Source organism: Drosophila hydei, unplaced genomic scaffold, assembly GCF_003285905.1.
Source record: "Drosophila hydei strain 15085-1641.00,03,60 unplaced genomic scaffold, DhydRS2 tig00000172-arrow-pilon, whole genome shotgun sequence".
NCBI lineage: Eukaryota > Metazoa > Arthropoda > Insecta > Diptera > Drosophilidae > Drosophila > Drosophila hydei.
Window position 1 is genome coordinate 600,735 of NW_022045682.1, and position 27,912 is coordinate 628,646.

Sequence of the window (27,912 nt, forward strand, 5' to 3'; positions counted from 1 at the left end):
AACTCACCTTTAATTTTATTTTTGCATTTCACAACTGAAGTGCTTTAGCTCAATCAATTATATTAAGTTACAGTTCCTTATTTTCCATCTGATAAGAATCACATTTATGCGTGAGATGAAGTGAACCAGTTTTAAAGGTAACTAACTTCCGTTGAATATATTTCGAATTTAGCAAGGCTTCACTGTACTAATCAAGTATACACTTGAGTTAAAGTTTCTCAAGCTCCCAAGCCCTGAGGAGGCAACAATTAACAGAGAAAAGCTTCATTTGAATATTTAGCATTTAGCGAAGCTTCCCTGTACTTACACACACACACACTCTCGTGTTATCAGACCACATCCACACGCAGTTGAAAGCTTTCGCAGAGCTTTCGCTGCTACCGAAAAGCAACTGAGACAACAAAATTCACAGTTAACAAACTTTTATCATTGCGGCATAAACGCTTGTTGCTTCAACGTCTCTGGTCTGCTCTGTTCGGGTCGGCGCGGTGCGGCTCACACAGCCAGTGGCAACAAAACACACAGATACCGTTATCAAATTAAAGTTAATGCAACAAAAATTGGCGCGCGACGGCAAATTTTGAAAAGTGAAAGCCAAACATAGTGAGTTAAGAAAACAAAAATAGAAGATAATTGAAATGAAAATGAAAATGCAAATGAAAATAGAAAAAGCGTGGAAAATTGCGTGAAGTCAACTATAAATAAATATTATTTGCATAGCAAATGTGTGTGCGTGAGTTAGAGATATTTCCAACATATTTGCATAAGGAATTTAAAAACAAACATCAATTTGAACAGGAATATTAAAAAGTATTTCAAGTGAAAATCGAAATTTTAAATTGAAATGCTTCAATTAAATAAATAATAAATATTACTAAAATATACAAAAATAATAAAAAAGACAAGCAAAAAAGTTATTCTAAGCAAAAAGAGCCTCGCATTCTAACCATTTGCTGTTCAAACTAGTTAAATGGATAAGTGCTGTAAAACGGCAAACAAATACAAATACGTCAGCCCCATATATGTGTGTGTGTGTGTACGTGTGTGTTAGTCTAGTGCCAACAAAAGCTAATGCTCAACGACTTGGCTAACTCCAAAGAGAGTTCAGTTCAAATACAGCAAAACCAAAATCCCAAATAGAGGAAAACAAAACTAATTTAAAGGCAAATTTACACAACACTAGAGTGTACCTTAGCTGGCAACACTAGAGTGGACACCAACTGGCAACATCTGATGTGGTAAGTGCCTCTCACACTAATTCAATTTATATTTCCACATCTCCATTTCATTGCAATTTCTTTAAATCAATCTGAAATTAAGCCTGGCTTAAGAGTTATGCTTGAGCTTAGACTAAATATTTGTATACTACTTGATATATATATTATATATTTTTGACTTAGTTGTTGCCACTCGAGTGCACCATTGTTTTTTTGACTTTGAATTTTTTTAAATGGAATCAGGCAGGCCGCAGACGTTTTGGCCTTGATTAGATAGCAATACCAAAAAAACAAATAGTATCGAGCAAGAAATAATATTTAGCTTCGGCTAGACGAACTTCTAAAGACTCTACTGCATGCATGAATTTTATATTCTTGTCATTGAATTGCTACTTTCATAAAATATTTATTTACACGAAAATACAGTTTGTAAGTCTCAAATTTGAGTGGCTTTCCAGTAGAGCAGAGATATTATCTTTAAAGATATAGATGCATATCAGGAAAACATCACTGACTGACTTTTTGGTTAATCTTAAGAAGAGCTCAAGATTAAGGCTCTTAAACTCCAAAGTTGTGGAAGATACAGCTTACTCCCGAGTTACCACGCCACCAAATTAGCGCAAATCAATAGAGTAAGAAGTCAAGAGTAACTCAAATATAGAATTCACAATTTATTTATGGCCATGGATATATCTTCTATTTATCTATATAAATTAAATTTAAAATTCACGTCTTTAGAAGCTGTAATGCTGCAAATTTCAATTCTTTAGCTTTAATAGCTGCGAAATGGTTTGCATTCATGCGAACGGACATTGCACGCAATTCTTAAAAAATTTTGTATATCAATAAAATATACCATTTTGGAAGAAAACTTCTGTTCTGCAAATCTATTCCTTGTATGCATAGTATATAAATATTTATATTATACTTTTAGAGTTTAAAAATAGTTTCATTATTAATAGAGAGCTTGACATATTAATCAACAATCTATACTATATACTATACTATTAATATCTATATACTATATATAAAATACTATCCTATATACTCTATATTCAAAATATATATGCACATGTGTCTTCAACATTTGTGCTCCACTACAACTGAACTGCCTTTGCCTAATCACAAATCGAATACCATAAATCAAAGCTAAATTTAATCTTAACTCACTCAACATATATATAAATTAAATATATATATATATATATATTTGTTATATATGTATATATATATATGTATTCCCTAGGATTTCTATATAGAATTTACAAGTAGGATACATTGTTTAGCTCGTTCATTGTTCAGGTCGCAGGTCGTTCATCAATCTGAGAAATTGTGATTCAATTTCTTTCGACTGCGCAACAAATTTTGACTTGACTCTGAACTCAAGTCAAACGACTCAATATGCGTGTGAGTGTGTGTGTGTGTGTGCGGGTTGTTGAAGTTGCTTTTGATTTGTTTGGCGTATCTGTGTTCAGGTACAACTGATTTGGACGGACTTTTGAACTGGGTCTGCACAGGGGTCGTCACCCAGTCCCCCACCAATTGGTCGGCTTTGGTGCCGTGCCACCGCCCCCTTTGCCTATTATAATTGTCTTCATGGCACGGTTCGACTACTGTGCGCGTTAGTCATGCTTCTTTTTTTCTTTTTATTCGCTTTGCTTTTGCTCTTTTATTTAGTTCTTTTGTGTGGACAAATTAAGCAATGAGCACTTCAAGTGATAAGCAATGCGACGCCATTTTCTATACATATGTGTGCGTGCATATGTGTGTGTGTGTGCATGTAAGTTCGATTAATTATCAAATTGGCAGCTAGCTTAAATACAACAATTGTTATCGAGGTTGGCTCGGTCCGCCTCTGACTCTGGCTCTGCGTGCATGTGTGTGTGTGGGTCGCGAACTGCTTAAAAGCATATAATTTATTAATATTAAGCATTCAAACTAAAAATGTATATATAGTTCAACACACTCGCTCTCTCTCACGCACACATACACACAGACACATTTAATCTAAATAAACAGGCGCGATAAATATTGCTCGCTCAAAAAAACAACTAAAAAACTCTTTTTTTCCTAGTTTTTATACTTGTTCACAAAGTAAATGGAAAATATTGGCTTTTCCTAGGATTTTCCCAGTACGCCCACTAGAGGCGTGGTAAATTGGGAAATACTATAGCCGTTTTATTTAAGAAACTCTATTATATTTGCAATAGCAAGCAATAGAAATGGATGGTTAGATAAGTGTAGAGTTCTATTCGAGCGAGTATCTTGCAATCGCTGACGCCTGACTGCAACCATTTACCTCTTATGTTTATAAGTCAGCAGCACATTTCTAATTACATGGTATTTTTTTTCTGTTAAAGAAAATGCCCCTCACTGTGGTAATTGTAAGAAATTGGCTCTTCCTTCCTATTTGATCGAAGCGCGTCACACATTATTCTCATGCACGCCCACAGACCCCGCATGCCGAGCCACATAAACAAATAGCTAAATAAATAAAAAACAGAATTGAACTGGATCAAATTGAATATTTACTGTTGCCACGAATGAACACAAATATTTGGGATTTTCTACTCTGAGTGAATTGTAAAACTGAATGAAGCATATTCCCCTTAAAAAGAAATAGTAAACAATTCACTAAAATTATTAGCTATGAATATTTTTGATCTGGAGGTGTGCGGTCAAAGAAAATGATTTTAATATATTTTAAATTACAGAAAGCGTGAAAAGAGGCAACAAAAAATGCAGACATTGAAATGGCCGCATATCGAGACCTAGTCCTGTGGCTCTATGATGGATGGATAAGCAAGAACTTTATTCATTTTGCAGTGTTTGACCCAAATACACTGTTGCATATTTTTGCATATATCTAATTCAATAAATATTTCAGAATTCCAACAGTTTCCCATTTATTAATTGAGAATTTGTTTTATATTGCTCAAATATATTTGTATGTTTTATCTTATATAAAGTTGTTGCACTTGCATTGATATTTCATATACGGCCAAGGCGTTGACATTGCCACAGTTTGAGTCTAGTTGCCGTTGGCATTTGCGGCTTCCAAACGGCAACAACAGTTGCTGAGGTCATAGATAAACACAGAGAGATATAAACTAAGCCCGCAATTATTCAGTTACATTTTCGAGTTATTCCCACGAAATATGAAATGCTGCAAAACTGAAAAACTTTTGTTTGCTTTTGTTTCAAAAACTGAAATAAAACACGCAAGATAAAATGTTCTCATATACAACACGCATACGCAGAGTTGAACAAACAGTTCAACTGTTGGTTGCATTTTAATGTAAGAGAAACAGAAATTTATGTAGATTTTAGGTGGTCATGCCCGACTAGATTATAAGCATCAACACCTATATACATCGACATTATAGTTGTGATTCGTATCCGCATTAACCGGATCGAGTGAACTGAATACGGAACAGATTTGTGTTTACCCCTTTATCTCGAGTGAACCGAGATCTGATTATATTAACTGACTGCTGCATGAACCATTGTATCCTGAATTTTCATTTGGAATGCTTTTTGTATACGCAATATGTGTATCCAATCATCGAATTGCGTATACGCAGCGTTAGCCTTCAATGCGGCTTGTTTAAAGATTAAAAAAGAACGTTTGCAAGCAGACCAAATAGAGGGTGGCTGGCGTGTATAAAAGTGGTTCCCGCAACATAGGTTTAAAGTTCGATAGTCCACGCGGCGGCCAGAACAATGCCAAATTATTGGCTTATTAATACTTGTCATACCCGAAGAGCCTTATCGCCAGCCATGAAGCGTGTCTGTGTGTTCAACAGGTTAATTCCCAGTCGCGTGACAAAGCCCACACACACACATATTCGCGCAGCCAAAAGCCCATTGAGCTAAATGCTGCGCGCTAGTGGCTCGAAATGGCCAAAATGGCAAGGAAACCGACGCAAATGGGCCCCCTGCGTAACAAGAATAATACCAACTGGCAGCGCAACACGCCAAACGATTGGGCACATCTGTAGCCTCCGCGTTTGGCAGTTTTTTACGTTGTTTATTTCTAGTTTACCCTAAAAAAATCCAAACAACAAAACCAACAATCACAAAATCAACAAAAAAATTCTGTTCAAGTTGCCATAAAATAGAATACAAATTGAACTTATCAAGGCATCGAATGCGTCCACGATAACGATTAGACGTAAAAGTGTATATATATGAATATATATGTACATATATAATATATATATATATATATATAACTTATCATTAAACAGAATTCAATACATATCATAAAATTTGCGACGTTGAACTCGCTGCTAAAGGGCGATAAGACTTTAAAGTAAAATCATTTGTTCAAAGCTTGTCTCCTCGTGCTAATACTCTACCAGAAAATAAGTCTTGAAAAGTGGGTTTGGGTTTAAATTTGTTTGCTAAAAGGTTATCAAACTACAAGGAGAGGAGAAGAGAGAAGAAAAAGATATAAAAGATAAGAGATCAAGGATAAAACATAAGAATCGCGACAAGAGAATAAGTGTAGACATTGGGAGACAATTTAAAAATGAAAAGTCCCCCTTGGCCGGACAATATTATCATTGTTATTATATTGCTTAAATGATCAGATTACATAGCTATCAAGTGCATATATAGAATTGATAATATTTTTCACTGAAAACAGACTATATCAAGGTGCTTGAAAAACTACAATTATCATTTCAAAAGTGTATAAATTAACAAAAGTTATCAGATAATTAAAAGAAAACTGGAATTTTATTATAATTATATATATATTTATATATCTATATAGATTTATAAGGGAGTCACACTCATATGTTTATTGCAGTCGCCAAAAACATTCAAAGCTAATCCATTTTGATATATTAAATACTTTCCGGTGACATAAGCAAAAATGGTGTATAAAAATCTATTGAATTCTTCAACAGGGTATGATAAAATGTAGAATATAAGAAACCCAAACTGAAATAAACATTATACCCATTAGACAGGGCATCTTCCAGTCGAGCACTGTTCACCAGAACAGACTAGCTTGTCAACATATTACTATATCGACTTCACTGATTTGGCAAGTTGAAGCTTTAGGCTTTGTACCTTATCGGGTGGTATTCGATGCGAACGAGTCGCAGTCGTTGCCACATCAAAGTCGAAGCATGACAAAAGACGTCATCAAAGTTTGCTTTTGTGCTTTACATTTACGCTAACATATTTGCCTTCACATACCCTGCACATACATAGGTATGCAACGAACTTCAAGGGAATTGTTACTGTATTATACAGAAGTCGGGGAAAAACACAATAAAAGGCTTCCGTTGTAGTGATTGGCATATTCGCGCTGATTCCTTAAGTGTAACTAAATACGGATGACTAAGGTACAGTGAGGTCAAAGATATCGATACTCTTATAGGACTTTATATCCTTTAACAGCTTTGAAAGTTGAATGTTCTATTTGATTTCCCGCACCCCCATAATTTGTGGACAATCAATCAACATTGTGTAACTTCTTTTCCCACTTTGTGTACATGTTAAATTTGTTTCGATTTGGAGTACAGCAAAATTTACTTCGAATTTTGTTTAATGTATGAATAGAAAACATTTTCAAAGTTTCTTAAATGAAGTCAGCGTTTCACAAACTTTTTGCCCCAAAACTATTTGTTGTTGGTCAGGTTTTCCAGATTGCTGGAGCAAACTAATTTGATGGCTCAAGCAAAGCAAAACTATTTAAGAGACTTTATCAGAGCAGTGAGCATCACGAATGTGACTTATTCATCTATGAAGATAACGAGAGAGTCAAAGCTGCCAGAGCTTTGGGCAAATATTCTCTCAGCTGAAACTTCTCTAATTTGTTTGCACAAAGATTTAAAACTAGATACGTCTTGAGATATCACAATTTACGCTGCAGATAAAAATTAGGCCACAATTCGAATTTTACAAGTTACTCGAGAGTATAACTCAGACAGGGCAACACGCGCGTTTTCAAGTGAACTTCAAGTGAATAGCATGAAAAACCCATATCAGAACAATATATATTTTAGAAAAAAACAATTTCATTTAAATTAAGACAAAAGCCTCAACAAAATGTTTAGATCGGGTATATTAAGCAAAGATTTTCGGCGACAGCTGCTGGTGACATTGAGTGGTAAAGAGAAGTTCTATAAGAAGAACTCTATCTATGATTAAGACAGTCGAGTGTTTGTGATTTATATATAAAGTTATATGACAACTAGAAAAGGTTTTGAGAACCTTAACTTCTTATAGATATATATCTAGTGTGCATTAATGCTGCATAGCTTCAAATTATCTTAAAAGGTTTCTTAAGAACATGAGCAACAAGAGAGAAGTAGAGGAAATTTTAGAGTTGCCTTAAGTTTTTAAAAGCTTCAAAAGAGCATTTAAAACAGCCTGAACCGAGAGAGAAAGAAAATTATTTTGAATTTGCTCAGCATGGATCTGAACAGTGCTTAATGTAGGCATGACTTAACACAGGATTTCAATCGATCTTGATGCCTGAGTGGCTTCAAGCGGTTGGATGGCATTTGAGTAGTTATGTTTGCTTTGATGAATGGCTTAGCAGGGGAAGGAGACTCAGGTTGAGATTCACTAAAAAGCATTGAACATCAATTATCCACCTAGCAATACTTATCACACTTTGCCATGGCATTGGATTGGGTTGGCTGTCTCCGATGCTGCCGCAGCTGCAGTCCTCAATGGAGACGCCTGTCGACTTTGTGATTGATGTGCATGAGTCCTCATGGCTAGGGGCCATGCTCAGTTTGGGTGCTTTAACTGGCAATTTTCTCTTCTCCTACATCATGAACCGTTTTGGACGTAAAGTGGCGCTCTATGGCCTCGCCTTGCCGAACACGGTTAGTTTACCAAATCCACTTACCCACAAAAATCATAATATTGTCGAGTCAAACGTTAATTCCGCAGTGTATTTGGTTTTTGTTTTACTTCGCGGAATCCATTGAAATGCTTTACGTGGCCAGAATTTGTGCCGGACTAACGGGCGGCGGCATGTCCTTGGTGTTGCCCATTTTCATTGGCGAAATAGCCGACAGGAGGTGAGTGAATTGTCAAATGGTCAATTACAATTTGAGTGACATCCAATTTCACAGCATACGTGGTCGACTATGCTCCTTCTTCAACCTGGCTATAAATTTTGGTATATTGCTGGGCTTCATTATTTCATCGCATGTGCCTTACCATGTGATTCCTTGTGCCGTAGTGGCTCTTCCCCTTAGTTATCTCTTTCTAACCACACGATTTCCGGAAACACCACAACAGCTTGTCAAATGGGGCAGGGAGGAGGACGCAAAGCGCTCTTTGAAATATTACTGCAATTGCGATGGTCCGTCACCTAGCAGGAAGTCCATTCAGGCTTATCAAAGGCAATTCGAAGAAATGAGAGAGAGCCTTCAGCAGCAAGTCAAGAACAACTGCAATGTGGATCTAAGCATGGCTGATTTCTGTATGCGCAAATTTTGAACAGCTTTAATGCTTTTTATTATCTAAGTCCCTTACCTTTTGAACAGGCAACAAGCGCGCCTTGAAGGCCATCATCACTGGAATAATGTTAATGCTGTGCTACATATTTACTGGGACGTTCTCCTTCATCAACTACATGTCAAGCATCTTCGAGAGAGTTCACACGCAGCTGGATCCCAATACTAATACGATTATCATTGGGGCTGTGCAGATTGTGGGCACGCTGGCATCCATCTATTTAGTGGATCGTTATGGACGCAAGATACTTCTAATTATTTCGTGTGTGGGAAGTGCACTGGGCACCGGAGCATTTGGCCTTTATGCTTTTTATGGGGAGGAAACGGACACGGATTTAAGCGTACTCTCTGCCTGGTTGCCTGTGACAATAATGGGCTTTATCATATTCTTGGCCAATGTTGGCATAATATCTGTTGCTATGGTCGTGTTGGTTGAGGTCCTTCCACAGAGGATTCGGGCTTTTGCTACAAGCTTGTGCTTGGCTTGCCTTAGCTGCTTTTCGTTTATAGCGCTTAAGTGTTTCCCTCTAATGATGGAGTACCTGGGACTGGCAGCCACTATGTGGGGCTGTTCAGCGGTTAGCACGTTCTGCCTTTTCTATATGGTAGTCTTCCTTGAGGAGACAAAAGGCAAATCTATGTACTATTAATAAGGGATATATATAATTAAATATTACTTGTAACAAAACACGAAATAAGTAAGAACGAAACAGAAGTTAATTATTTTGTTTTATTTATAAGAAAATGGCTTGAATTTGATTTTTGGCGCATTGATCGCTTTTACAGACACATGCTAATAACGACCCTGTTTCTATACTATGGTAGCCCTGTCACTGTTAAAGTTTTTGCTTACATTTTTGCAATGGTTCAGGCAGGCAATTTTTATATAAATAACAGAAATGTTTGATAATCAGGATTGATCTACTAGAAGTTACTCTCTTTTGTAAGTTTATAAGAGATTGTTTACATATAATGTGTGGCGTATTGCTCGCTTTTATTGACAATTATGAGAACAAGAACCTATTTCTTTTATATATGTTATAATACCTCTGACAATGTTAAAGTTTTCGTTAACAATTAAGAGATAGCTCTCATTATTGCTGATATAAACAGCATATCCAGATGCTGTTCTCATTATTTAAAATGAAATTCCTTGCCGATAGGCAGTCGCTCCATTAGACAATCTGCTGATTTATGTAATAACCTATTTTTTGGTCATATTTAGCACAAATGAATATTATTAGGGTGACCGAATTTGATCAAATTCCTTTTCGCACAAGCTTTTAAATTGAAATTTTATAAAATCTAATTTTGTTATTTAATTTTTGATTCCACTAATATAATTTATCTCAGTATTGATACGAGTAACGCTTTTCCAAGCATTTTACTTACAGCCAATTTAATGTGACGCAAATCCAATATATTTTGGCTGCAGACATTTAGAAATGAGACATATTTTAAGGGTTTCGTAACACCGGTTGCAGATGGCATGAATATGCTGCAGATTTCTTTAATCTAATAATTACACGCTGATGATTTATCCATCTATAAAGATTACCTAGTGCTTGAGGCGTCACAACTCCCTGACCGTCAGACAGAGGCCATAAGCTGGACACATGTTACTCTCTCCCAGCGACAAATTCGTATTTAAACAAAGATTAAGATTGGAATATGTCTAGAGATATCACGATTTTCGCTGCTTGTATAAAAGTGGGGCACCTCGTATTTCACAAGATACTTTGTACAGAGCAGCAGGCGCGATATTAACTCGATTTCAAATATCTCACTAACTAGCATGGAAAAATCATATCGGAGTAATTTTATTTCTATGCAACACTTAAATGAGGATCTATTGCAAACTTAAACTGTGACAAAAATAATCAATAATTATAATTGAAATTAAATTAAATTGTATAATTATATACACAAATTAAACAAGAATCTCATCGAAATGTATCTGAAAATGTTCAAATCGGGCATATTTAAGGAGGACTTTCGTCGCCAGTTTCAGGTCACATTTAGTGGTACGTTTTCTGAAATTTTGGGATATGCAATACTAGATGTGATAGAGACGGCTAGGTTTTTGAGGTGAAAAAGTAAACAAAATAGTTATCTAGGTTTTTACAACTTTAAATTATTTTATATCAAGTATTCGAGGTGGGTCTGAAAAACTGTGCGTTACTAACGTGAGAAATAAACATAGGAACAAGAAAACACAATACGTTTAGACTTCTCTACTATTTTCATCCAGGAATATTTTATATTTATGTCTTATACCTGGTGCTGTGATCTCAAAAAATTCATATAAAGAAGAAAGAAGATAAGAGTGCCATAAATAAATTTTATTTTTTATGCTTTTAAGACGCGCATTAAAAGAGATGGAGAGCAAAGATTACTCACATTTTTAAGCAGGTGCAAGACGTAAAGTTAATTTTCTTGTTTAATGCTTAACATTTGAAATGCTTTGAAGGTCGTTCGAGTCAATGGTTGTTGCCTTGATGGTTAGATTAGGCGTGGGGATCAGATATACTCAAAAAAGATAGTAAACCAATTGCTTGTTCACAGTTATTGTCATAACGCTCTCACATGGCATTGGATTGGGCTGGCTCTCTCCCATGCTGCCCAAGCTGCAGTCAGAGTCAAGGACACCCCTGGACTTTGTGGTTGACGTACATGAGGGCTCGTGGGTGGGCTCCATAATTTGTTTGGGCGGTGTCACGGGCAACTTCCTCTTCGCCTATATCATGAGCTGGTTTGGACGCAAAGTGGCGCTATATGGCTTGGCTGTGCCCAACACGGTTAGTTGAACAAAAAACGAGCGAGTTAAGCGATTTGAATTTGAAGAAGCTAAAGTTCAGTGGTATTTCTTAGTTCATTTGGTTCCTCTTCTATTTTGCTAACTCCATTGAAATGCTTTATGTGGCCAGATTCTGTGCCGGCATTACGGGCGGGGGCTTGTATGTGGTGCTGCCTATTTTCATTGGTGAAATTGCGGATAAGAGGTGAGTGAAACTATAGCTGGGCAATAGAAATTTCTTCTGAAAAAATGTTTGTAGCATACGTGGCGGACTCTGCTCCGTCTTTACCCTGGCCCTCAATATGGGAATTTTGCTGGGCTTCATCATAGCCTCCCACGTGCCCTACCACGTGATTCCATTCGTAGTCATATCCCTACCTCTATGCTATCTCCTGCTGACAACACGATTTCCTGAAACCCCACAGCAGCTGCTGCGCTGGGGCCGAGAGGAGGATGCGAAACGCTCACTAAAGTATTATTGTAACTGCGATGGTCCGGCGCCTAGCAAGGAGTCGGAGCGTGCTTATCAGAAACAGTTTGATGAAATGCGTGACGGCTTACTGCAACAGGTCAAAGAGGATGGCAACGAGGGCCTAACCATGGCGGACTTCTGTAAGCTTTGATCGATTGGATTATAATCTAGTTTTTGGCATTTGCTTTCTTCTTTCCGATTTGTTTCTGGACAGGCAACAAGCGCGCCTTAAAAGCCATTATGACGGGACTTATATTAATGGCGGGAAACGTATTTACTGGCACTTTTGCCTTCATCAATTACATGTCAAACATCTTCGAGAGGGTGCACACACAGTTGGATCCCAATACTAATACGATTATAATTGGAGCAGTGCAGATTGTGGGCACGCTGGCTTCCATCTACTTGGTAGATCGACATGGCCGGAAAATACTTCTCATTATTTCGTGTATTGGCTGCGCATTAGGCACCGGTGCATTTGGGCTGTATGCCTTCTTCGCTGAAGAAACGAGCGTAGATCTGAGCGCCTATTCCGCCTGGCTGCCCGTCACAATAATGGCCTTAAATATTTTCATTGCTAATGTGGGAATTATCTCAATTACAATGGTAGTTATAGTTGAAGTGCTCCCTCAGAAGATACGATCAGTTGCTTCGAGCTTTTGCTTTGGTTGTCTTAGCCTGTTGGCCTTCACATCCGTGAAGACTTTTCCGCTGATGATGGAATATCTTGGACTAGCTGTCACCATATGGTTCTGCACTGTAGTTAGCGTCTTATGTCTATTTTATGTGGTTGTCTTTCTCGACGAGACAAAAAATAAGTCCATTTACGAATAAGTAAGAGAACGGGCTCTCACCTTGATATGTTATACTCTTATAAGTTTTTATAGAATCAACTTATCAACCACTTACCTTATGGAATAACAATAAAAAATATATTTTTAATTTGTGTCTCTAATAATTTATTAATAAATGGTGGATTTAGACCTCTATCTAAGATAACATCTGCTTAGTCTGTGCAGATTTCTGTCTATCTTTCTGAAATGTTTCTCAATCATATATTTGATGGAATAACAATCGAAAAATTCATCATCATAGGTCCCTTTAATCTGCATTTGGATAAGACTGTTGCTATTTCGAGATACAATTCAAAATATAGATACCTTCTCTAACCGAGGCCGAGGAGGAGTACAGATCGATTTCTGTTTTGGGATCCTCGATATCATAGTCATTAACCTTAACCTCTGATCTTCCTTACCCTCATCTCTATCCACTGACCTTAGCCTGTACAGACTCCGTCATTCCTAGTATTTGCTCGGCAATCACTTTAGTAGTGTGGCATGGCACTGGCACTATAAGGTCCAGCCTAGACACTAAATTTTCATTCATTAAGATAGCAAGATCATGAAACATGTACAATGTCATCGGAAAGCAAAGTCACAGATAAGGAGAAATCTTTTTTTGAATCGGTGTGAGTTCCGGTGAGAATACTTCAAACTTAAGATAACCAGATTACGTACGAGCATCACTCTCTGATGATTTACCTCTCCATAAAGATTGTAGAATAGCGTAAGCTTTGGGCAACAGACCCCCCGGGCTACAAGCTGAGTGCATGTCAATCTCTCAGTAGAATTTTGTCTAACACCTTAACCCAGCAACTTGACGCTCTCTCTGTTAAATATTGTGTTTATACAAGGATTTAGATTTGGTTACGTTTTAAGATATTACGGTATACGTTCGAAATATAAATGCTCGGACGACTCCGCTTTCATCAGTTCTCGGACAGAGTAGCTGGCGCGATCTTAATTCATGCTGCAGTTGGACGCAATTCACAAAATTGAATAGCATGGAATATACAACCCGCAGCATTCATAAAGCATTAGAAAACATTTTAGATAATTGTCGAGCGCGGTAATAAAGACAGCTATAAAGAAATTTTACTTGCAAAATTGTTCCAAAAAACAATTAAACAAGAAACTCAGCAGAATGTTTGTCGAAATATTCGGGTCGGGCATATTTGAGAAGGATTTTCGTCGTCAACTGTTGGCTACACTGAGTGGTAGGTTTATTGGGGCTTACGAAGTGCTTACGGCAGAGCAGACTAAGACCCGACCTGCTTTACGAGCTTCCGATGTCATTCAAAGGGGATATTACTTTCATGAACTGGGAATTGTATAAGAATGAATTGGACTTCACTATTTAAATAAATACTTGACTATCTATAGCTATAGTAATTACATTTTGCCACGGCATCGGCTTGGGCTGGCTGTCTCCTATGCTGCCCAAGCTGCAATCAGCTTCAGAGACCCCGCTGGACTTTGTCATCGATGTGAATGAGGCGTCTTGGGTAGGGTCTATGATCAGCTTTGGTGGATTTTCGGGTAATTTCCTATTTTCGTTCGTCATGAATCGCTTCGGACGCAAAGCGGCGCTCTATGGCCTTGCCGTGCCCCACACGGTTAGTGAAGCAAATTATTTAAATTGGAGCAATGGTAGACTTACATGAAATGTTATTAACTCAGTGTATTTGGTTACTATTATATTTCGCTGACTCCGTTGAGTGGTTGTACGTTGCCAGAATGTGTGCCGGCTTAACAGGGGGCGGCATGTTTATAGTGCTGCCCCTCTTCATTGGCGAAATCGCGGACAAGAGGTGAGTGGTCAAATTGTTGGCCAGTCGAAAATGCAGCTAGCAATCAATTTGCATAAATGCATTTGTAGTATACGCGGCAGGCTGTGCTCCTTCTTTACCCTGGCCATCAATATTGGAATAATGGTGGGCTTCATCATAGCCTCCCATGTGCCCTACCACGTGATTCCATTCGTAGTCATATCCCTACCTCTATGCTATCTCCTGCTGACAACACGATTTCCTGAAACCCCACAGCAGCTGCTGCACTGGGGCCGAGAGGAGGATGCGAAACGTTCACTAAAGTATTATTGTAACTGCGATGGTCCGGCGCCTAGCAAGGAGTCGGAGCGTGCTTATCAGAAACAGTTTGATGAAATGCGTGACGGCTTACTGCAACAGGTCAAAGAGGATGGCAACGAGGGCCTAACCATGGCGGACTTCTGTAAGCTTTGATCGAATGAGCTATAAACTAGTTTTTGACATTTCCTTACTCTTTCCTGGGCAGGCAACAAGCGCGCCATTAAAGCTATTATGACGGGACTTGTGCTGATGATAGGCAACGCATTCACTGGCACTTTTGCCTTCATCAATTACATGTCAAACATCTTCGAGAGGGTTCACACCCAGCTGGAGCCTAATACAAACACGATTATCATTGGAGCAGTGCAGATTGTGGGCACGCTGGCTTCCATCTACTTGGTGGATCGACATGGCCGTAAAATACTTCTTATTATTTCTTGTGCCGGCACTGCATTAGGCACCGGCGCCTTTGGTCTGTATGCGTTTTTTGGTGACGAAACTGAGGCGGATCTAAGCGCCTATTCGGCCTGGCTGCCCGTCACATTAATGGCCTTTAATATCTTTGTGGCTAATGTGGGAATTATCTCGGTTACAATGGTAGTTCTAGTTGAAATCCTTCCTCAGAAAATACGGGCAGCGGCCACCAGTGCTTGCTTGGGCTGTCTCAGTGGCTTTGCGTTCACCTCTTTGAAAGCTTTTCCACTAATGATGGAGTATTGGGGATTGGATGTCACAATGTGGGGCTGTGCAGCGGTCAGCGCATTGTGTTTGATTTATATTGTTATATTTGTGGAAGAGACTAAGGGTAAATCCATTTACGATTAAGCATTTCTGATTATATTTTATGCATAGAAAATATTATAAAATTAGATCAAATATTAATAATTTTGATGAACATTTTTGGAATAATTTACATTTTGAACTAATATGCAAATTATCTAATTAGAAAAGTAAAAAAATTATTATTATTATTATTATTTAATGCCAAAAATTTGAATAAATTCCAATTGTGAGCATTATTGGAACTCATTCAAATTTGAAACGAAATGAGAAAAGAAGAACAATTTTCTATGTGAAATCACGTGTTAGTTACAAAACTGATTAAAATATTAATTCAATAACGATGCTATCTTTTGCCAGATAGTAATTAGACTCTGCTGCCACTAGCAACGAGGAATATTATCGCGATTTTGGCACAGCATAAAACTGTTTTCATTTATGGCCCAGTTGGTAGGACTGAACGGGTCCTGAAAGGAAAGGGGTCGAGCGGTTTGGATAGGGCGTTAAACCAAAGCAAACAAACAGCAAGCGGGCCATAAAATAAAAAACGTTGTGACATGGCTTAATTTATGACCTAGCTACTGGCTCTACCAACCCAGTCCCAGGGCTGTTAATGCCTTGTCAACAATTAGCTTTGTTAGCATTACTATATATAAATACGTGCATTAATCCTGCTCGACTAAAGCGAACTGGCTAGCGAGTTTAGCAAGTGTTCAGGCGCTGACAACGGCGAATAACAAAGACAAATACACACACAACCATACACACACACACATTGAGCAGAAAAACACTTAGCGCTAAACTGAGGCGAATGGCGTCGCGGCAAACCTCAAATGTCAACAGAAAAGCGAAAATGAAAATGTGAAAATGCTTTAAATGTCCATATATATATATATATATATATATATATATATGATGAAAGTGCACAATGCAAATTTAATGGGTATATATAGAAATACGCGGTATTGTTATCGCAATGATGACTTGAAGAATTATGACTATCAAAGCCAAAATAAAATGGAAAAACATATACATATACACATATTATTGTTTAGAGCTACCATAAGTACGCTTGCTGAATCATCGCGATTGCCTTTGCCGATAACCGTAGTGTGTTCTACTGTATTTCCAATATAACGGAACATTTAAGTGTGTTTGGTAACAGTGTAACAGATGGGAGCACAAATCGTTTGGCCAAGCTAAGTGGTTGGCCATTCAATTGCCAATGCTATGCACAAAAGACAGAATAAATTGTGGTCTTTGTATGTGCTTAGGGCTATGTGCAGTTCGGCTTAGAATCAAAGACATCATCAATTTATTCATAAATTAAAAAGGAAAGAAGGGTGTATAACATATAAGGTGTTCAGGGTATCTTCTAGTCGGATATTGCCGACTAGAGCTGCATTATTTATTTATGTTATAATTGGGCTTTAAGCAAATTCGGAACATGACATCATGTGTGTAGCTTCTTTGGTAGCCATCGCTCAAGCACATAATCAGCTTGTTAAATAATCATACGCCATGTGGCTTTTCAGGCAACATAAAGCCCCATTATAAGCCGAGCTACTACTTTGCTTGAGCAAATTACCTAAAGGCATTGTTTCTGCTGTCCGCTAGATAACAGGCAATATCAAACGCACACAAACACAGGTGACAGATGCTACCGTTAAGTGCATTGCATTTAGTTGCTTTCTGCTGACGCGTGTTTTGTTTTGCTTCAATAACAATTAAATCTAAGTATTTGTATAATTGTCGTTTGTCATTGCCGAATATGAGAAGGCATGAATGACTGCATGAGACTACCCTGTAGCTGGCAAAGTTGTCAGTCTCTCTGTTAAAATTAATTAATAATAGGGAAAAGTATCTTCTAATTAGCAAACTTTTTTGTTCAGTTACAGGGTATATTTCTATGTCTATCGCCTAATCTATCATTAAGGCTGTTGACTAAGTAACTATATATAGATTACTCATATTACCATATTACTCAATTTAACCATTCCATATACCCCAATTAGCCCAATCAATTACAGGATATATATATTTATATGCATGAAATATTTACCATTTTGTGACGTTCAGCTGTATACAAGTTCAGCGATTGTCATAACAGCCACCCGAGTTTTTCATAACGTGTGGAAAATGTTCAAATGGCCAAAGCTGTTACACAGGGCGTATACTCGACGTATACGTCTCCACGTTTGCAGCTTTTATGATATGCAGCTAATTAGTTTTCCGTTGTTTGCCTGCGCTGATGTTTATTTTATTACCTATTGCTTTCCTTTGTAAGCACTCATATCAAATTCCTCCCTAAGAGCAGCATACTTCTCGATACTTTGCCCCAATCTCAACAAAATTAAAATGTGTCCTCGTCGGCTACTCCTGACGAAAATATGTTATTCAACAATTCATTTTCCATAGTAAAAGTCACAAGCGCAACTATTGAGATGCAAAAATGCGCAGTAAGCGGAGCACGTACTTATGTGAGCGTATATGTGTATGTGTGTGTCTGTGTGTGTGTGTGTGTGTTGCTTGTTAAGTATGCATAACAGAAGCGTAGAATAATTGGAGTACTCTAACTTGTTATATTTATAAAGGTGGAGTAAGTATGCGATTGCTTATCTCTATGTACCTCTCCAATTAGTTTTATTTACACGTACTTCCTCATATCTGTACTTCTTTAAAGAGTCATGATTCTGATATATCATCATCAGTTGTCTGCTATTATACCTTATTATGTTTCAGCAATAGCAGACATCCCCATATCAACTATGAGCAGTGGAAACTTGAAGAATGCTTCGGTTAATGTTGTATAAGTTGGTCATAACGCACATTGCGCTGCTGTTGCTACCCAGCAATGTGGCTGAAGTGTTGTCGCCACGGAGTGAGAGCGACAACTTGCCAACGCCTCCGATTCACGTTCTAGTTACGGCAAAGCCAAGTCAGGACATGCTCGCAATTCAGCCCGAAGACCCAACTATGCAAACAATTTTACTGAATACAGCAACCAGCAGCAGCAACAGCAATAATAACAACAACATAAACTTCAATGGAACAGAGTTTGAATCAGGAAAAGCAAAAAGCAGAAGCACCCTAAAGGTAAGTAATTTTGGGACATTGTTAAATATATAATAATAGGTCAAATCAACTTTTCAAGCACAAAGTTTGAAAATCTAATTTATTGAAGCTGGCAGTTGTAATTGAATGGGAGATTTTAAAAATGTAGCTAAAAAAAACAAGTTATTGCTTTACTAATTGCCAATAAAAAAGGGAGGCTGATTGGTCGAAGTAGAAAATAGTCTATATATAACTCTAAACATATATTCGATTCTAGTATCTATTATATACTGATGCAGCAGTATAGGTATCTATAGGCTTAATAAGACTTGAGGGTATATCTATAAAATCAATATACATAAAGTTCAGATATAATCGATTTAGAACAAGCAAGCAGGACTATTGATATGGGAAAATAAAAGCAGATTTCATATAAATATATGACACAATAAAGTTCAAGTTTTATATAAAGCTCGTTGCTATCCTTAAGACTAAAATCGATATTTATCGGTTTATAACAAGCAAGCAGGACTATTAATAAAGCAAAATAAACATGCAATACTAAAGTTTAACTAATATATGGCATGCAGATATTCGCTTAAATCACAATTCGGTATTTTACAATTTTCAGTTAATGCAATTATTCTGCTGCTCAAAAGAAGCTTATCATATGCAATAACACAGATTTCTGAAAAATACGAGTTTAATTCAATAACGAAGCGACTAACGAATGTGACTCGACTTTAATCATTAGTATGTAAGACTATATACATACGTACATATGTAAATGCACATATAAAAAAGATATAAGTCCCTTGTACTGATATTATCATACTTTTTCTCGAAAATAAATTCGATGCGGCTTTTGTTATAAAAGGTCCTGAAGGCTGTATGCAAGTCGGATTTCCAATAAATGGAAAAAAGTAGCTGTATTTGACTGAGTTGCTTCAAAAACAAAGGCCGCGCTTCCAGTGAAACCTGTTTCAATTCAAATAGCAATAAGGTGCATTAACTGAAAACTTAATATATATCTCAGCTTTTGCAATCTGTAAACATTTAACGACCGAAACGTATTTTTATTAAGTTATTGCACGATGGCAGTCGACTTCAAGTTTTCAACTCGCCTTTATATGATTTAATTTATTGATTGCTTGGCGCAGCTAAGTCCAGGAAAGGGCGAAATCACGGAGCTGTCCGTAAATGTGACGCTATTTAAGCAGAAGATTCCGCGCCTGCAGGTGCGCTGGCAGGACACCCTGCCGAACGGTAAGTAGTTATGGAATAATAATGGGATTTCGATCTCAGTCCCTTCACACTGACATTTCAGGCACCACATACAATGTGCTGGTGAGTGCTGTGAACAGCACCCGCTGCCCGGATGCACCCTGCAGCGAATATACCATCAAGCAGAAGCCCAGCAAGTACATCTATCTGCCACAGAGTCCCAATCCGAATGTGGAGTCCCCCGATTGCAACTACATGTTTGGCTGCCAGTACAATGTGACTGTGGAGACATCAAACTTACTCGTGCGTCGCTCCATGCGCGTTTTCATACCACGTACGTGTGGAATCCCTCTTTCCTGTCTCTCAATGAGTTATTAATCCACTCAGCTAACATTCGCAGACTGCGTGGCTGGTAAGTGCTCCTGTCAGCTGTCACCCATGCCACCTAAAGTGCACACCGCGGCCAAGATGGAGGCCAATGACACCATCGGCATCATTTTCGTTATACAGGCCAGCGAGCAGCTGCGCAAGGAGCAGGAGAACCATCTGCACGAGGCACTGCAGTCATACAAAATGCAACTTAAGTGAGTTACCATTGGATCAGGACGACGTGCTAAGTCGATCTTGTCAGTCCTTTCACCTTTCTGTCCCCATAAACTCAGCGATCCCTAAGCCACGCAGACTAGAGACTTGAAATTTTCCATTTTCCGTAAAAAGGGATTTTAAACTCCCAGTGACGAATACATATATTTTGGATTCCCTGCAAACACAGCTCATCACGATGAACTGAACTGATTATGCATTTGAGTTTCCTTTTCCTAGTATTATTCAAGCCAATCATTTTCTCTGAACGAAACAAGAATATATCGGAAGTGGATGCCACAGCTAGATGTGAATTCCAAACATTACGTATTTTATTATTCCCGCGAGCTTCTCGCGTTTTAGTCATTTGCGGACAATTTTGCTATGAATCTATACAAATTTTTCGCAGAATCAATGAGGAGACTAATCCATCACTGCTGTGGGGCGGCGTTCTAAAGAATCTGTTTAATCGGATTTACAACCTGAGCGAATTAAATTTTCGGCCCACAGCGAAGGGCTTCGATGGCAACATGAAGCTCAACCTGGGCACGCAGCTGAAAGAGAAGACTTCCCTTAATTTACAGGCCATGATGATAGATCCCGCTGGCTGTGAGGGGCCACGCAGCGTAACCAAATTTCCAGGTAAGCAAGAGCCTCTCCTTTGGTCGAGTCTCAGAACTAATTACCATTCCAAACAGTGCCAGCCAATCCACTCCAACGCGATGTCAATCTGGTGAGAGAGATGAAACTGCTCAAAGCGAATCGTAACTTACTCATGACTCATTATGCTTATGCCTTCTGGTTTCTAGAGTAATTGGCTCATTATTATAACTCCATTACTAATTGCTGTCGTATGCGCGGGCTTCTTGACACTTCTCCTGCGTCGTCGTCGAGCTCGGGCTAAGGATGAGCTGCATAAGAATCAGATTTACATGCAGTCCTTTGCAGCAGCTACTGTCAAGTGAGTTAACCGCCAATTATATTATTCATTTATACATTTACTTTTCATCGCATATGCCAGCATGGAGGACAACATCAACTACGTGGACAAATACATTGAGGTAAACAATTAAATAACTTTACTTCTTTATTTATTACTTTAACTGCCATAAATTCCATCAAATTGTCGAGTTACTAAAGCTGTAAACGAAATGAAATGAAATGAGATTCAATATATAAAAATATATCAAGTTGATATCATATTTCCGGACAAAACGAGACTTTGGACTACTTCAGTCGTGTGCGACCGACTGCATAATACTCGTTCGCAGTTCAAAAACATACTTAACTTAAGTTTCAAATTCTGCAGCTCTAGCTACAAAAAGCATAGATATATAATTTCAAACTAAATAATTTAAAATTCAAACTACCAGTCTCGAGACAACATGAACAAAATGAATATACTCTTTGCACCACGTGAACGAGTATAACAAAGTCAACATTATTCTCAACAAGAAAGCTTTAGCTTAGGTTTAAATATATTTAAATGGAATGGAATTTCAATAAATTAGAATAAATAAATTTCAATCAATATTTGGCTTGGAGCGAAGACATAGTTTTGGCTCTAACGGTCACCAAATATATGTTCCTTAACATTTTCTTCGTCATTCACTTCCACAGCAATCACAGGCTTTGGGCCTGGCGGACATATTCGAGGTGCCACATTCAGCCATTCAAATTGGTCGAGTTCTGGGCGAAGGAGCTTTTGGGCGCGTACACGAGGCAACAGCTATCAATTTGCGGCGCATGCGAGGCACCACACTCGTTGCAGTCAAACAGTTAAAGGGTATGCTAATAAATTTAATGTACAATGGAAGTGGAATTAATTAAAATTGCACTTGGGCATTTAGCCAATCCATCGGCAGACGAAGCAGCCGAATTTCTATCTGAAATTGATATGCTTAAGGGCGTCGGCACGCATCACAATGTGGTTTGCTTCCTGGGCTGTTGCACCATACGGGCGCCCTATCTCATGATCATGGAGTATGTGGGACGTGGCAATCTGGTAAGCAAAGAATTATAGCTCAAATTCCTTTGTTCAGCCTCAATCGAACTCCTATATCTGCTTAAGCTGAACTATCTGCGTATGGCTCGCCAGGAACTGGGCCAGCCAAGGACACGAAATGCAAATCACTCGACTGGCAGGCAGACAAAAGTCAACTCAGCAGGTGCCCCACTGCCACAGCCTCAGAGTGTTAATTACATTGAACTCAAAGCAAGCAATCAATGCACCGACTTTGAGTCCCCCTCCAGCTCCTCCTCTCCTTACGCCAACTCACAGCATGCAACATCAAACGGGGTTGCACACAGACAACAGAAGCCATCCTTTGCTGAAAGTAAGTTTCAAAATTAATTCAACTGACTGCGCGACACTCAAGATAAAAAAAATTAATATATTTACAAAACTGATTGAAATCAGAATTGTACATTCTATATTAATGAAATATTAAATTCATTTAAATAATTGTAAATATAAACTTTTATATGTGTTTAGCTGCAAAGTACTTCTCCAAAACTTTCTATTTTTGAATAAAGCATTCTTCTTGCTTGTGCTTTTCGTTTACCCCAACCTGTTCTTTTATACATATTTTAAGCCACCTACACCATTGTGGAGGAGGAGGATGCTTTCGAGTACATACTCGACAACAATGAGCTGCACAATTTTGCGCTGCAGATTGCAAATGGCATGCGATTCCTGGAACAACAAGAGATAACGCATCGGTAAGTTCATTGTATACATAAACATCTTCCAAGTTTAAATTCATCCAGGAATAAGAACTAACATAAAGAATGTAATTAAATGTTAACCCAGACGAGCGAACCGAATTCTATTGCATTATTAAAAAAAAAACTTATTCAATTAAGTTTATGCTTGGGAAGGCAAGACATTTAATAAATATTTGTCTTGCTTCATTTTACTCTCATAAATAACGCATGGGATACGCAGAGAAAACTTTTTTGTTTTCCAATCAAGTTTTGTGTGCTTGCAGCATAAGACGAAAATCAAATTCGGTTACGAAGACTCACTGCATGGCAAAATATTGAAAGGAGATAAACAAAAAAAGAACTTCAAGCTTTTTGAAATCGCATAAGGGATATGAACACGTCAAAAACAATGAGCCCAAGTCTGCAGCTTGGCACACATAAGAATAAATTATACATAAAATATGCTAAGCAGAAGCAAAGTTTTGAGTTGACTTTTAGTCGCGAGTCTCCGACTAGGAGATAGTCTGAATAACAGCTCCAGGGTTCAGGGTATATAGAGCATACTAGAGCAGACTTGCTTGTTCTGAAAAAAAAAAAAATCATTTACAAATTAACTCCTAAGTATTTATATAAAAGACACGAAAGACATTTTTGTGTAAATAAATATTAAATATTGTTTAATCTAGTAAATATCTTCGGCTTAACACATTTTCCAGTGTTCAAAATTGTAATTCATAAATCCATTCCCATTTCTATACATTTTAATCAACAGCGACTTGGCAGCGCGCAATGTGCTTATCGACAACAACAAGACATTAAAAATATCGGATTTTGGTCTATCAAGACATGGCATCTATACGAATACCAAAACACGAAAAGTGAGTGGCAAGGAAAAGCCAAAGGTTCCAAAAGTCAATTAATTGTTAATTGAAATGTTTATATTGTCTGACAGTTACCTTTGCGCTGGCTGTCCATTGAGGCCATCAGAGACAATGTATACTCTAGCAAGAGCGACATTTGGGCATATGGCGTCGTCCTCTGGGAGATTGGCACATTGGGTGCCTCGCCGTATCCCACGATCAGCAACAGCGAGCTGATACCCTTTCTGCTGGCTGGCAATCGGCTGGAACGTCCAGAGATATGCACGCCACAGGTGTACACGATAATGTTGCAGTGCTGGCTGGAAGAGCCAGAGGAGCGGCCCACTTTCGATGCCCTCTATAAGGTATTAAGCCCGAAGACCACCTACGTGGATATTAACAGTCTGAGCGACGATTACGTCTTTCCACCGATTAGGGAGTAAATTACTAGAAATGCAATTTTATTTAGTACGATTGTTAATTAAGCTATATCTAAATGTTATTTTTAATGTCCTTTTTGCTATGCTGTTCTAAAGCATTCGTCTGTGGCAGCTTGATCAAAACAAAAACAGAATAAGCCCATTTGAACCTAGTCGAAGTCTAAATGTTTTTCAACTCTGATGTATACGAAGTCAAATTTTGATGTGCTGTGAGCTAATTAACAATATGAATATGTATACCCTGTTTTTAAGTAGATTTTAGTTATGTGTGTACCATTCCACATTTTACTGTATATGTGCGACATCAATACATGTGATAAGTCTGTAAGCTTGAGGATAGGCAATCGAAAGTACAAGTAAACTGTAGAGGATGTCCAACTGCAAATAAAAGCATCTTTAAAACACTAAATTCATGTGGGTTTCATTTAACTTTTAGTCCCATAAGTTTGATTCCAAGCCACGTAACGCTTCACATCCTCCGTTGAGATGCTCCTTGAAACATGCTGCAACGCTTCCATAAAGTCGGCCATCGTAACTGCGGACAACTGCACAAATAAGAATAAATACAACATTTTTTACACAGATAACCAGACGAAAGTGATTGGGATTGGATTGGATTGCACAACTAGCAAATACCCTATACCCCACGTATATCTGATGTTTTAAAGATTCTACCTTTCTTGTTTGCATTAGTCTTTGCTTATTCTATTTTCTGGTTACAAGTCTACCCAAATTTTGGAGGATTATGGGTTTGGTCCGCAATATGGATTTTCATTGGGCATTGATATGAGATATTGAATACTGACAACCCTACTGCATATGACTATATTTTTTATATTTTAATGCTCCAGCATTTATAGTTACTGGTAATGATGAAGGAACATAGAGGGACACAGGACAATATATGCTCCCTTTTGCCCATTTTAAGGAAATTATTATACCTTCCATTCTCATTTTCTATGGTTGCGGGGTGTAACAAGAAACTACTTAAGGGACATTTTGCTTACCTGCTGTGCGTCGATTGCGTCAATCTGAGAGCTGGTTAAGGCTCTCAGCGGCTGCATGGCTGCATAACGGCAAAGACTGTCCATATCAGCGCCTGAATATCCTTCGGTTAACTCAGCTAGACCTTGCATTTGTGCGTCACTGAGATTGTGGTGTATTTGCTGTACAAGTTTATGAATTATCTGCTGACGTGCCTGAGCCACTGGGAGTGAAACATAGATGCGACGCACAAATCGACGACGCACAGCCTCGTCTAGTTCTTGAGGCCGATTGGTAGCACCAATGATGACAATGTGGTCGTCCTCGTTGGTTGACGCTCCATCCAATTGAATAAAAAACTCGTTTTTCATACGTCTGGAGCTTTCGTGTTCGTTATCCGACCGTTGCGACAGCAACGAATCGACTTCATCCATAAATATGATCTTAAATGAAGTACAAATATAAGTTACTATTCAACGCACTATTTAAAATACACTTACAGCTGGTTGATGTGCAGCAGCCACCGCAAACAGAGTCTTGACAAGCTTCTCGCCTTCTCCCACCCACTTTGAAGTCAAAGTAGAGGGGTTTATACTAAAGAAAGTTGCTTTCGACTGCGACGCAATACACTTGGCTATTAAAGTTTTGCCCGTCCCGGGTGGACCAAATAGCAAAACCCCCCGGGGCGGCCGACGCACGCCCTTAAACAAATCTGGTCGCTGTAATGGATGTATGATGGTCTCCATGAATGTTGACTTTGCATAGTCCAAACCAGCTATATCCTCCCAGGCTATGGGTTTGTATTTGTGCATGCTCTCTCGCAGTATTTGATCAACCATGAGCGGATCCAAGTGTGATAAGGAGGGCCGAACAGGTAGAGCAGGTACAGCAGGCGTTACCGACACAGATTGCTTGGTTGGCACAGCCGAAGCATCCCTAAAGCATACAAAAATATGAGTCAAATACGGTAGACGAGTTAAAAGTGACTGCAGGCTAAGACTTACGGCTCACTTTGGCCAACGGGTTGCACAAAACTTGAATTTACACTGCGTCCACGTCCGCCAAGTGACTTTTTTCTGTAGTCCATCATATTGCTGTGAGCTGAACCAACGTTTTGCTTGCTTTTCTGCAATAGTAAATGTATACATGAGTATATATGCATATTACTAAAAAAAAAACTACTACTGGCTACAAAATCAATGCAATTCTGTAATTAAAACAAAAATATTTGTACACTGTGCACATGCTATGTGTACATATACTTTTTTCTTTCACAGAGGCTGTAGTCAAACAAAATTTGAATTTCACATAAAATATTGCTGATTGAGCGATTCATTGTTATCTATATGCTTAATCTAATTGTAAGATATATTGAAAGACGACAAATGCTGTTCGCTAAGACACTTGGAACAGAGAGGAGAGGCATCAATCATCGGCGTCAGTTTTGTTTATACTATTTACCTGCATATCATGCAACAACAACTGTTCTCGTGCTGTGCGAAAGACACCAGCTGAGACTGGTGCTGTGGAAGGTGTTGCTCCTGTGGTCATAGAAGGCGTTACTTTTGTGCTCAATAATGGTTTTGCTGCTGGTGTCACTGTTAATTGGTGGGGTCTTTGCAAGTCAATAGTTATTTCATCACGCATGCAGCTCTCATATTTTCCATGACACGGATGATCGAATGAACGGCCAGGCGCCTCACAGCATTCCAGCCATTCTAATTGCAGTCCAGCAGCAGGTCTTTGACGTCGACTCACCGCCAACAGTTTCTGACATCCAGTTAAGCAATTATTTATAAAGATTTCCGTACTACTGGCATTTGAAAATGTTTCTTGATGCTCCTTAAGCACTTCATAACGGGTAGCTTCACTTGACTTGCTTTATCAGTAGAAGATTTTGTTTAACTCAAAATTGTAACTTGTCTCATCTCCACTTACCTTGTAGCATGAGCCAAAAGCAATTTTTGTTTACGCCAAGCATTCTGATAGTCACCAGCACTAACATCCTTGTCTTGCCGAATAGCTTCATTAGCTGCATAGGCGTTCGGCCACAGCTCATTTGTCATATTACTTATGATTATAATTTAAGAAGCGCACTTAAAAATTGCCCGGCAATTTGACTGATCTAAAGGCTGTAGTGGCGGTTGGTCGATAGTTTTTTGATAGACTATGCTAATAGACTGTGCCTAACAGCTGACTGTCGTATCAAACAGCTTCTGTCGTGCTCAGCCATTCGATAAGCAACGATCATTTAAATGGCGCTAATTTAATTATACTCAAATATTCTAAATTGAAATTTACTTTAAGCCTGACTATGTGTTACTTTGATATTGCTCCAAATAAAAATAAATATTATAGCATGATATAGTAATAT

General features: G+C 38.3%; 5 protein-coding genes across 6 annotated transcripts; 4 read left to right on the forward strand and 1 right to left on the reverse strand.

Moving 5' to 3' along the window:
• Positions 1 to 883: 883 nt before the first annotated feature.
• Positions 884 to 24,576, forward strand: LOC111596130 (mast/stem cell growth factor receptor Kit). Its single transcript, XM_023310203.2, has 15 exons — positions 884 to 1,238; positions 18,431 to 18,784; positions 19,903 to 20,008; positions 20,070 to 20,300; positions 20,367 to 20,550; positions 20,958 to 21,190; positions 21,247 to 21,281; positions 21,358 to 21,509; positions 21,570 to 21,609; positions 22,169 to 22,334; positions 22,399 to 22,553; positions 22,620 to 22,884; positions 23,143 to 23,269; positions 24,027 to 24,132; positions 24,207 to 24,576. The coding sequence occupies exons 2-15, from the start codon at positions 18,479 to 18,481 to the stop codon at positions 24,555 to 24,557; spliced, it is 2,457 nt and encodes an 818-aa protein (XP_023165971.2). The 5' UTR covers positions 884 to 1,238; positions 18,431 to 18,478; the 3' UTR covers positions 24,558 to 24,576.
• Positions 7,163 to 9,415, forward strand: LOC111596135 (facilitated trehalose transporter Tret1-like). Its single transcript, XM_023310210.2, has 5 exons — positions 7,163 to 7,344; positions 7,839 to 8,071; positions 8,139 to 8,269; positions 8,324 to 8,676; positions 8,741 to 9,415. Exons 1-5 carry the CDS (start codon positions 7,284 to 7,286, stop codon positions 9,358 to 9,360), a joined length of 1,398 nt encoding a protein of 465 aa, XP_023165978.2. The 5' UTR covers positions 7,163 to 7,283; the 3' UTR covers positions 9,361 to 9,415.
• On the forward strand, positions 10,462 to 12,897 carry LOC111596134 (facilitated trehalose transporter Tret1-like). The gene is made up of 5 exons (XM_023310209.2): positions 10,462 to 10,734; positions 11,276 to 11,508; positions 11,582 to 11,712; positions 11,767 to 12,119; positions 12,194 to 12,897. The coding sequence occupies exons 1-5, from the start codon at positions 10,662 to 10,664 to the stop codon at positions 12,811 to 12,813; spliced, it is 1,410 nt and encodes a 469-aa protein (XP_023165977.2). The 5' UTR covers positions 10,462 to 10,661; the 3' UTR covers positions 12,814 to 12,897.
• On the forward strand, positions 13,762 to 15,748 carry LOC111596133 (facilitated trehalose transporter Tret1). 2 transcript variants are annotated; one of them, XM_023310207.2, is made up of 5 exons: positions 13,762 to 14,035; positions 14,202 to 14,434; positions 14,499 to 14,629; positions 14,698 to 15,050; positions 15,114 to 15,748. In XM_023310207.2, exons 1-5 carry the CDS (start codon positions 13,963 to 13,965, stop codon positions 15,731 to 15,733), a joined length of 1,410 nt encoding a protein of 469 aa, XP_023165975.2. In that variant the 5' UTR covers positions 13,762 to 13,962; the 3' UTR covers positions 15,734 to 15,748. The 2 variants fall into 2 exon arrangements, with proteins under 2 accessions (XP_023165975.2, XP_023165976.2); XM_023310208.2 differs by having other exon boundaries at positions 14,710 to 15,050.
• Positions 24,559 to 27,866, reverse strand: LOC111596131 (fidgetin-like protein 1). Its single transcript, XM_023310204.2, has 6 exons — positions 27,477 to 27,866; positions 27,000 to 27,417; positions 26,543 to 26,664; positions 26,039 to 26,474; positions 25,562 to 25,981; positions 24,559 to 25,099 (listed from the first exon to the last, which is right to left on the reverse strand). Exons 1-6 carry the CDS (start codon positions 27,602 to 27,604, stop codon positions 24,980 to 24,982), a joined length of 1,644 nt encoding a protein of 547 aa, XP_023165972.1. The 5' UTR covers positions 27,605 to 27,866; the 3' UTR covers positions 24,559 to 24,979.
• Positions 27,867 to 27,912: the final 46 nt, after the last annotated feature.

Coding starts and splice junctions, on each gene's coding strand:
- LOC111596131 (XM_023310204.2), bottom strand. CDS start 27,604: ATGACAAATGAGCTGTGGCCGAACGCCTATGCAGCTAATGAAGCTATT. Junction 27,418..27,476: donor CTTTTGGCTCATGCTACAAG/GTAAGTGGAGAT, acceptor CTACTGATAAAG/CAAGTCAAGTGAAGCTACCC. Junction 26,665..26,999: donor TGTTGTTGCATGATATGCAG/GTAAATAGTATA, acceptor TTACTATTGCAG/AAAAGCAAGCAAAACGTTGG.
- LOC111596133 (XM_023310207.2), top strand. CDS start 13,963: ATGTTTGTCGAAATATTCGGGTCGGGCATATTTGAGAAGGATTTTCGT. Junction 14,036..14,201: donor ACTGTTGGCTACACTGAGTG/GTAGGTTTATTG, acceptor GACTATCTATAG/CTATAGTAATTACATTTTGC. Junction 15,051..15,113: donor CCTAACCATGGCGGACTTCT/GTAAGCTTTGAT, acceptor TTTCCTGGGCAG/GCAACAAGCGCGCCATTAAA.
- LOC111596130 (XM_023310203.2), top strand. CDS start 18,479: ATGCTTCGGTTAATGTTGTATAAGTTGGTCATAACGCACATTGCGCTG. Junction 20,551..20,957: donor TCATACAAAATGCAACTTAA/GTGAGTTACCAT, acceptor AATTTTTCGCAG/AATCAATGAGGAGACTAATC. Junction 22,554..22,619: donor ATGTGGGACGTGGCAATCTG/GTAAGCAAAGAA, acceptor TATCTGCTTAAG/CTGAACTATCTGCGTATGGC.
- LOC111596134 (XM_023310209.2), top strand. CDS start 10,662: ATGTATCTGAAAATGTTCAAATCGGGCATATTTAAGGAGGACTTTCGT. Junction 10,735..11,275: donor GTTTCAGGTCACATTTAGTG/GTACGTTTTCTG, acceptor GCTTGTTCACAG/TTATTGTCATAACGCTCTCA. Junction 12,120..12,193: donor CCTAACCATGGCGGACTTCT/GTAAGCTTTGAT, acceptor GTTTCTGGACAG/GCAACAAGCGCGCCTTAAAA.
- LOC111596135 (XM_023310210.2), top strand. CDS start 7,284: ATGTTTAGATCGGGTATATTAAGCAAAGATTTTCGGCGACAGCTGCTG. Junction 8,270..8,323: donor GGCGAAATAGCCGACAGGAG/GTGAGTGAATTG, acceptor CCAATTTCACAG/CATACGTGGTCGACTATGCT. Junction 8,677..8,740: donor TCTAAGCATGGCTGATTTCT/GTATGCGCAAAT, acceptor CCTTTTGAACAG/GCAACAAGCGCGCCTTGAAG.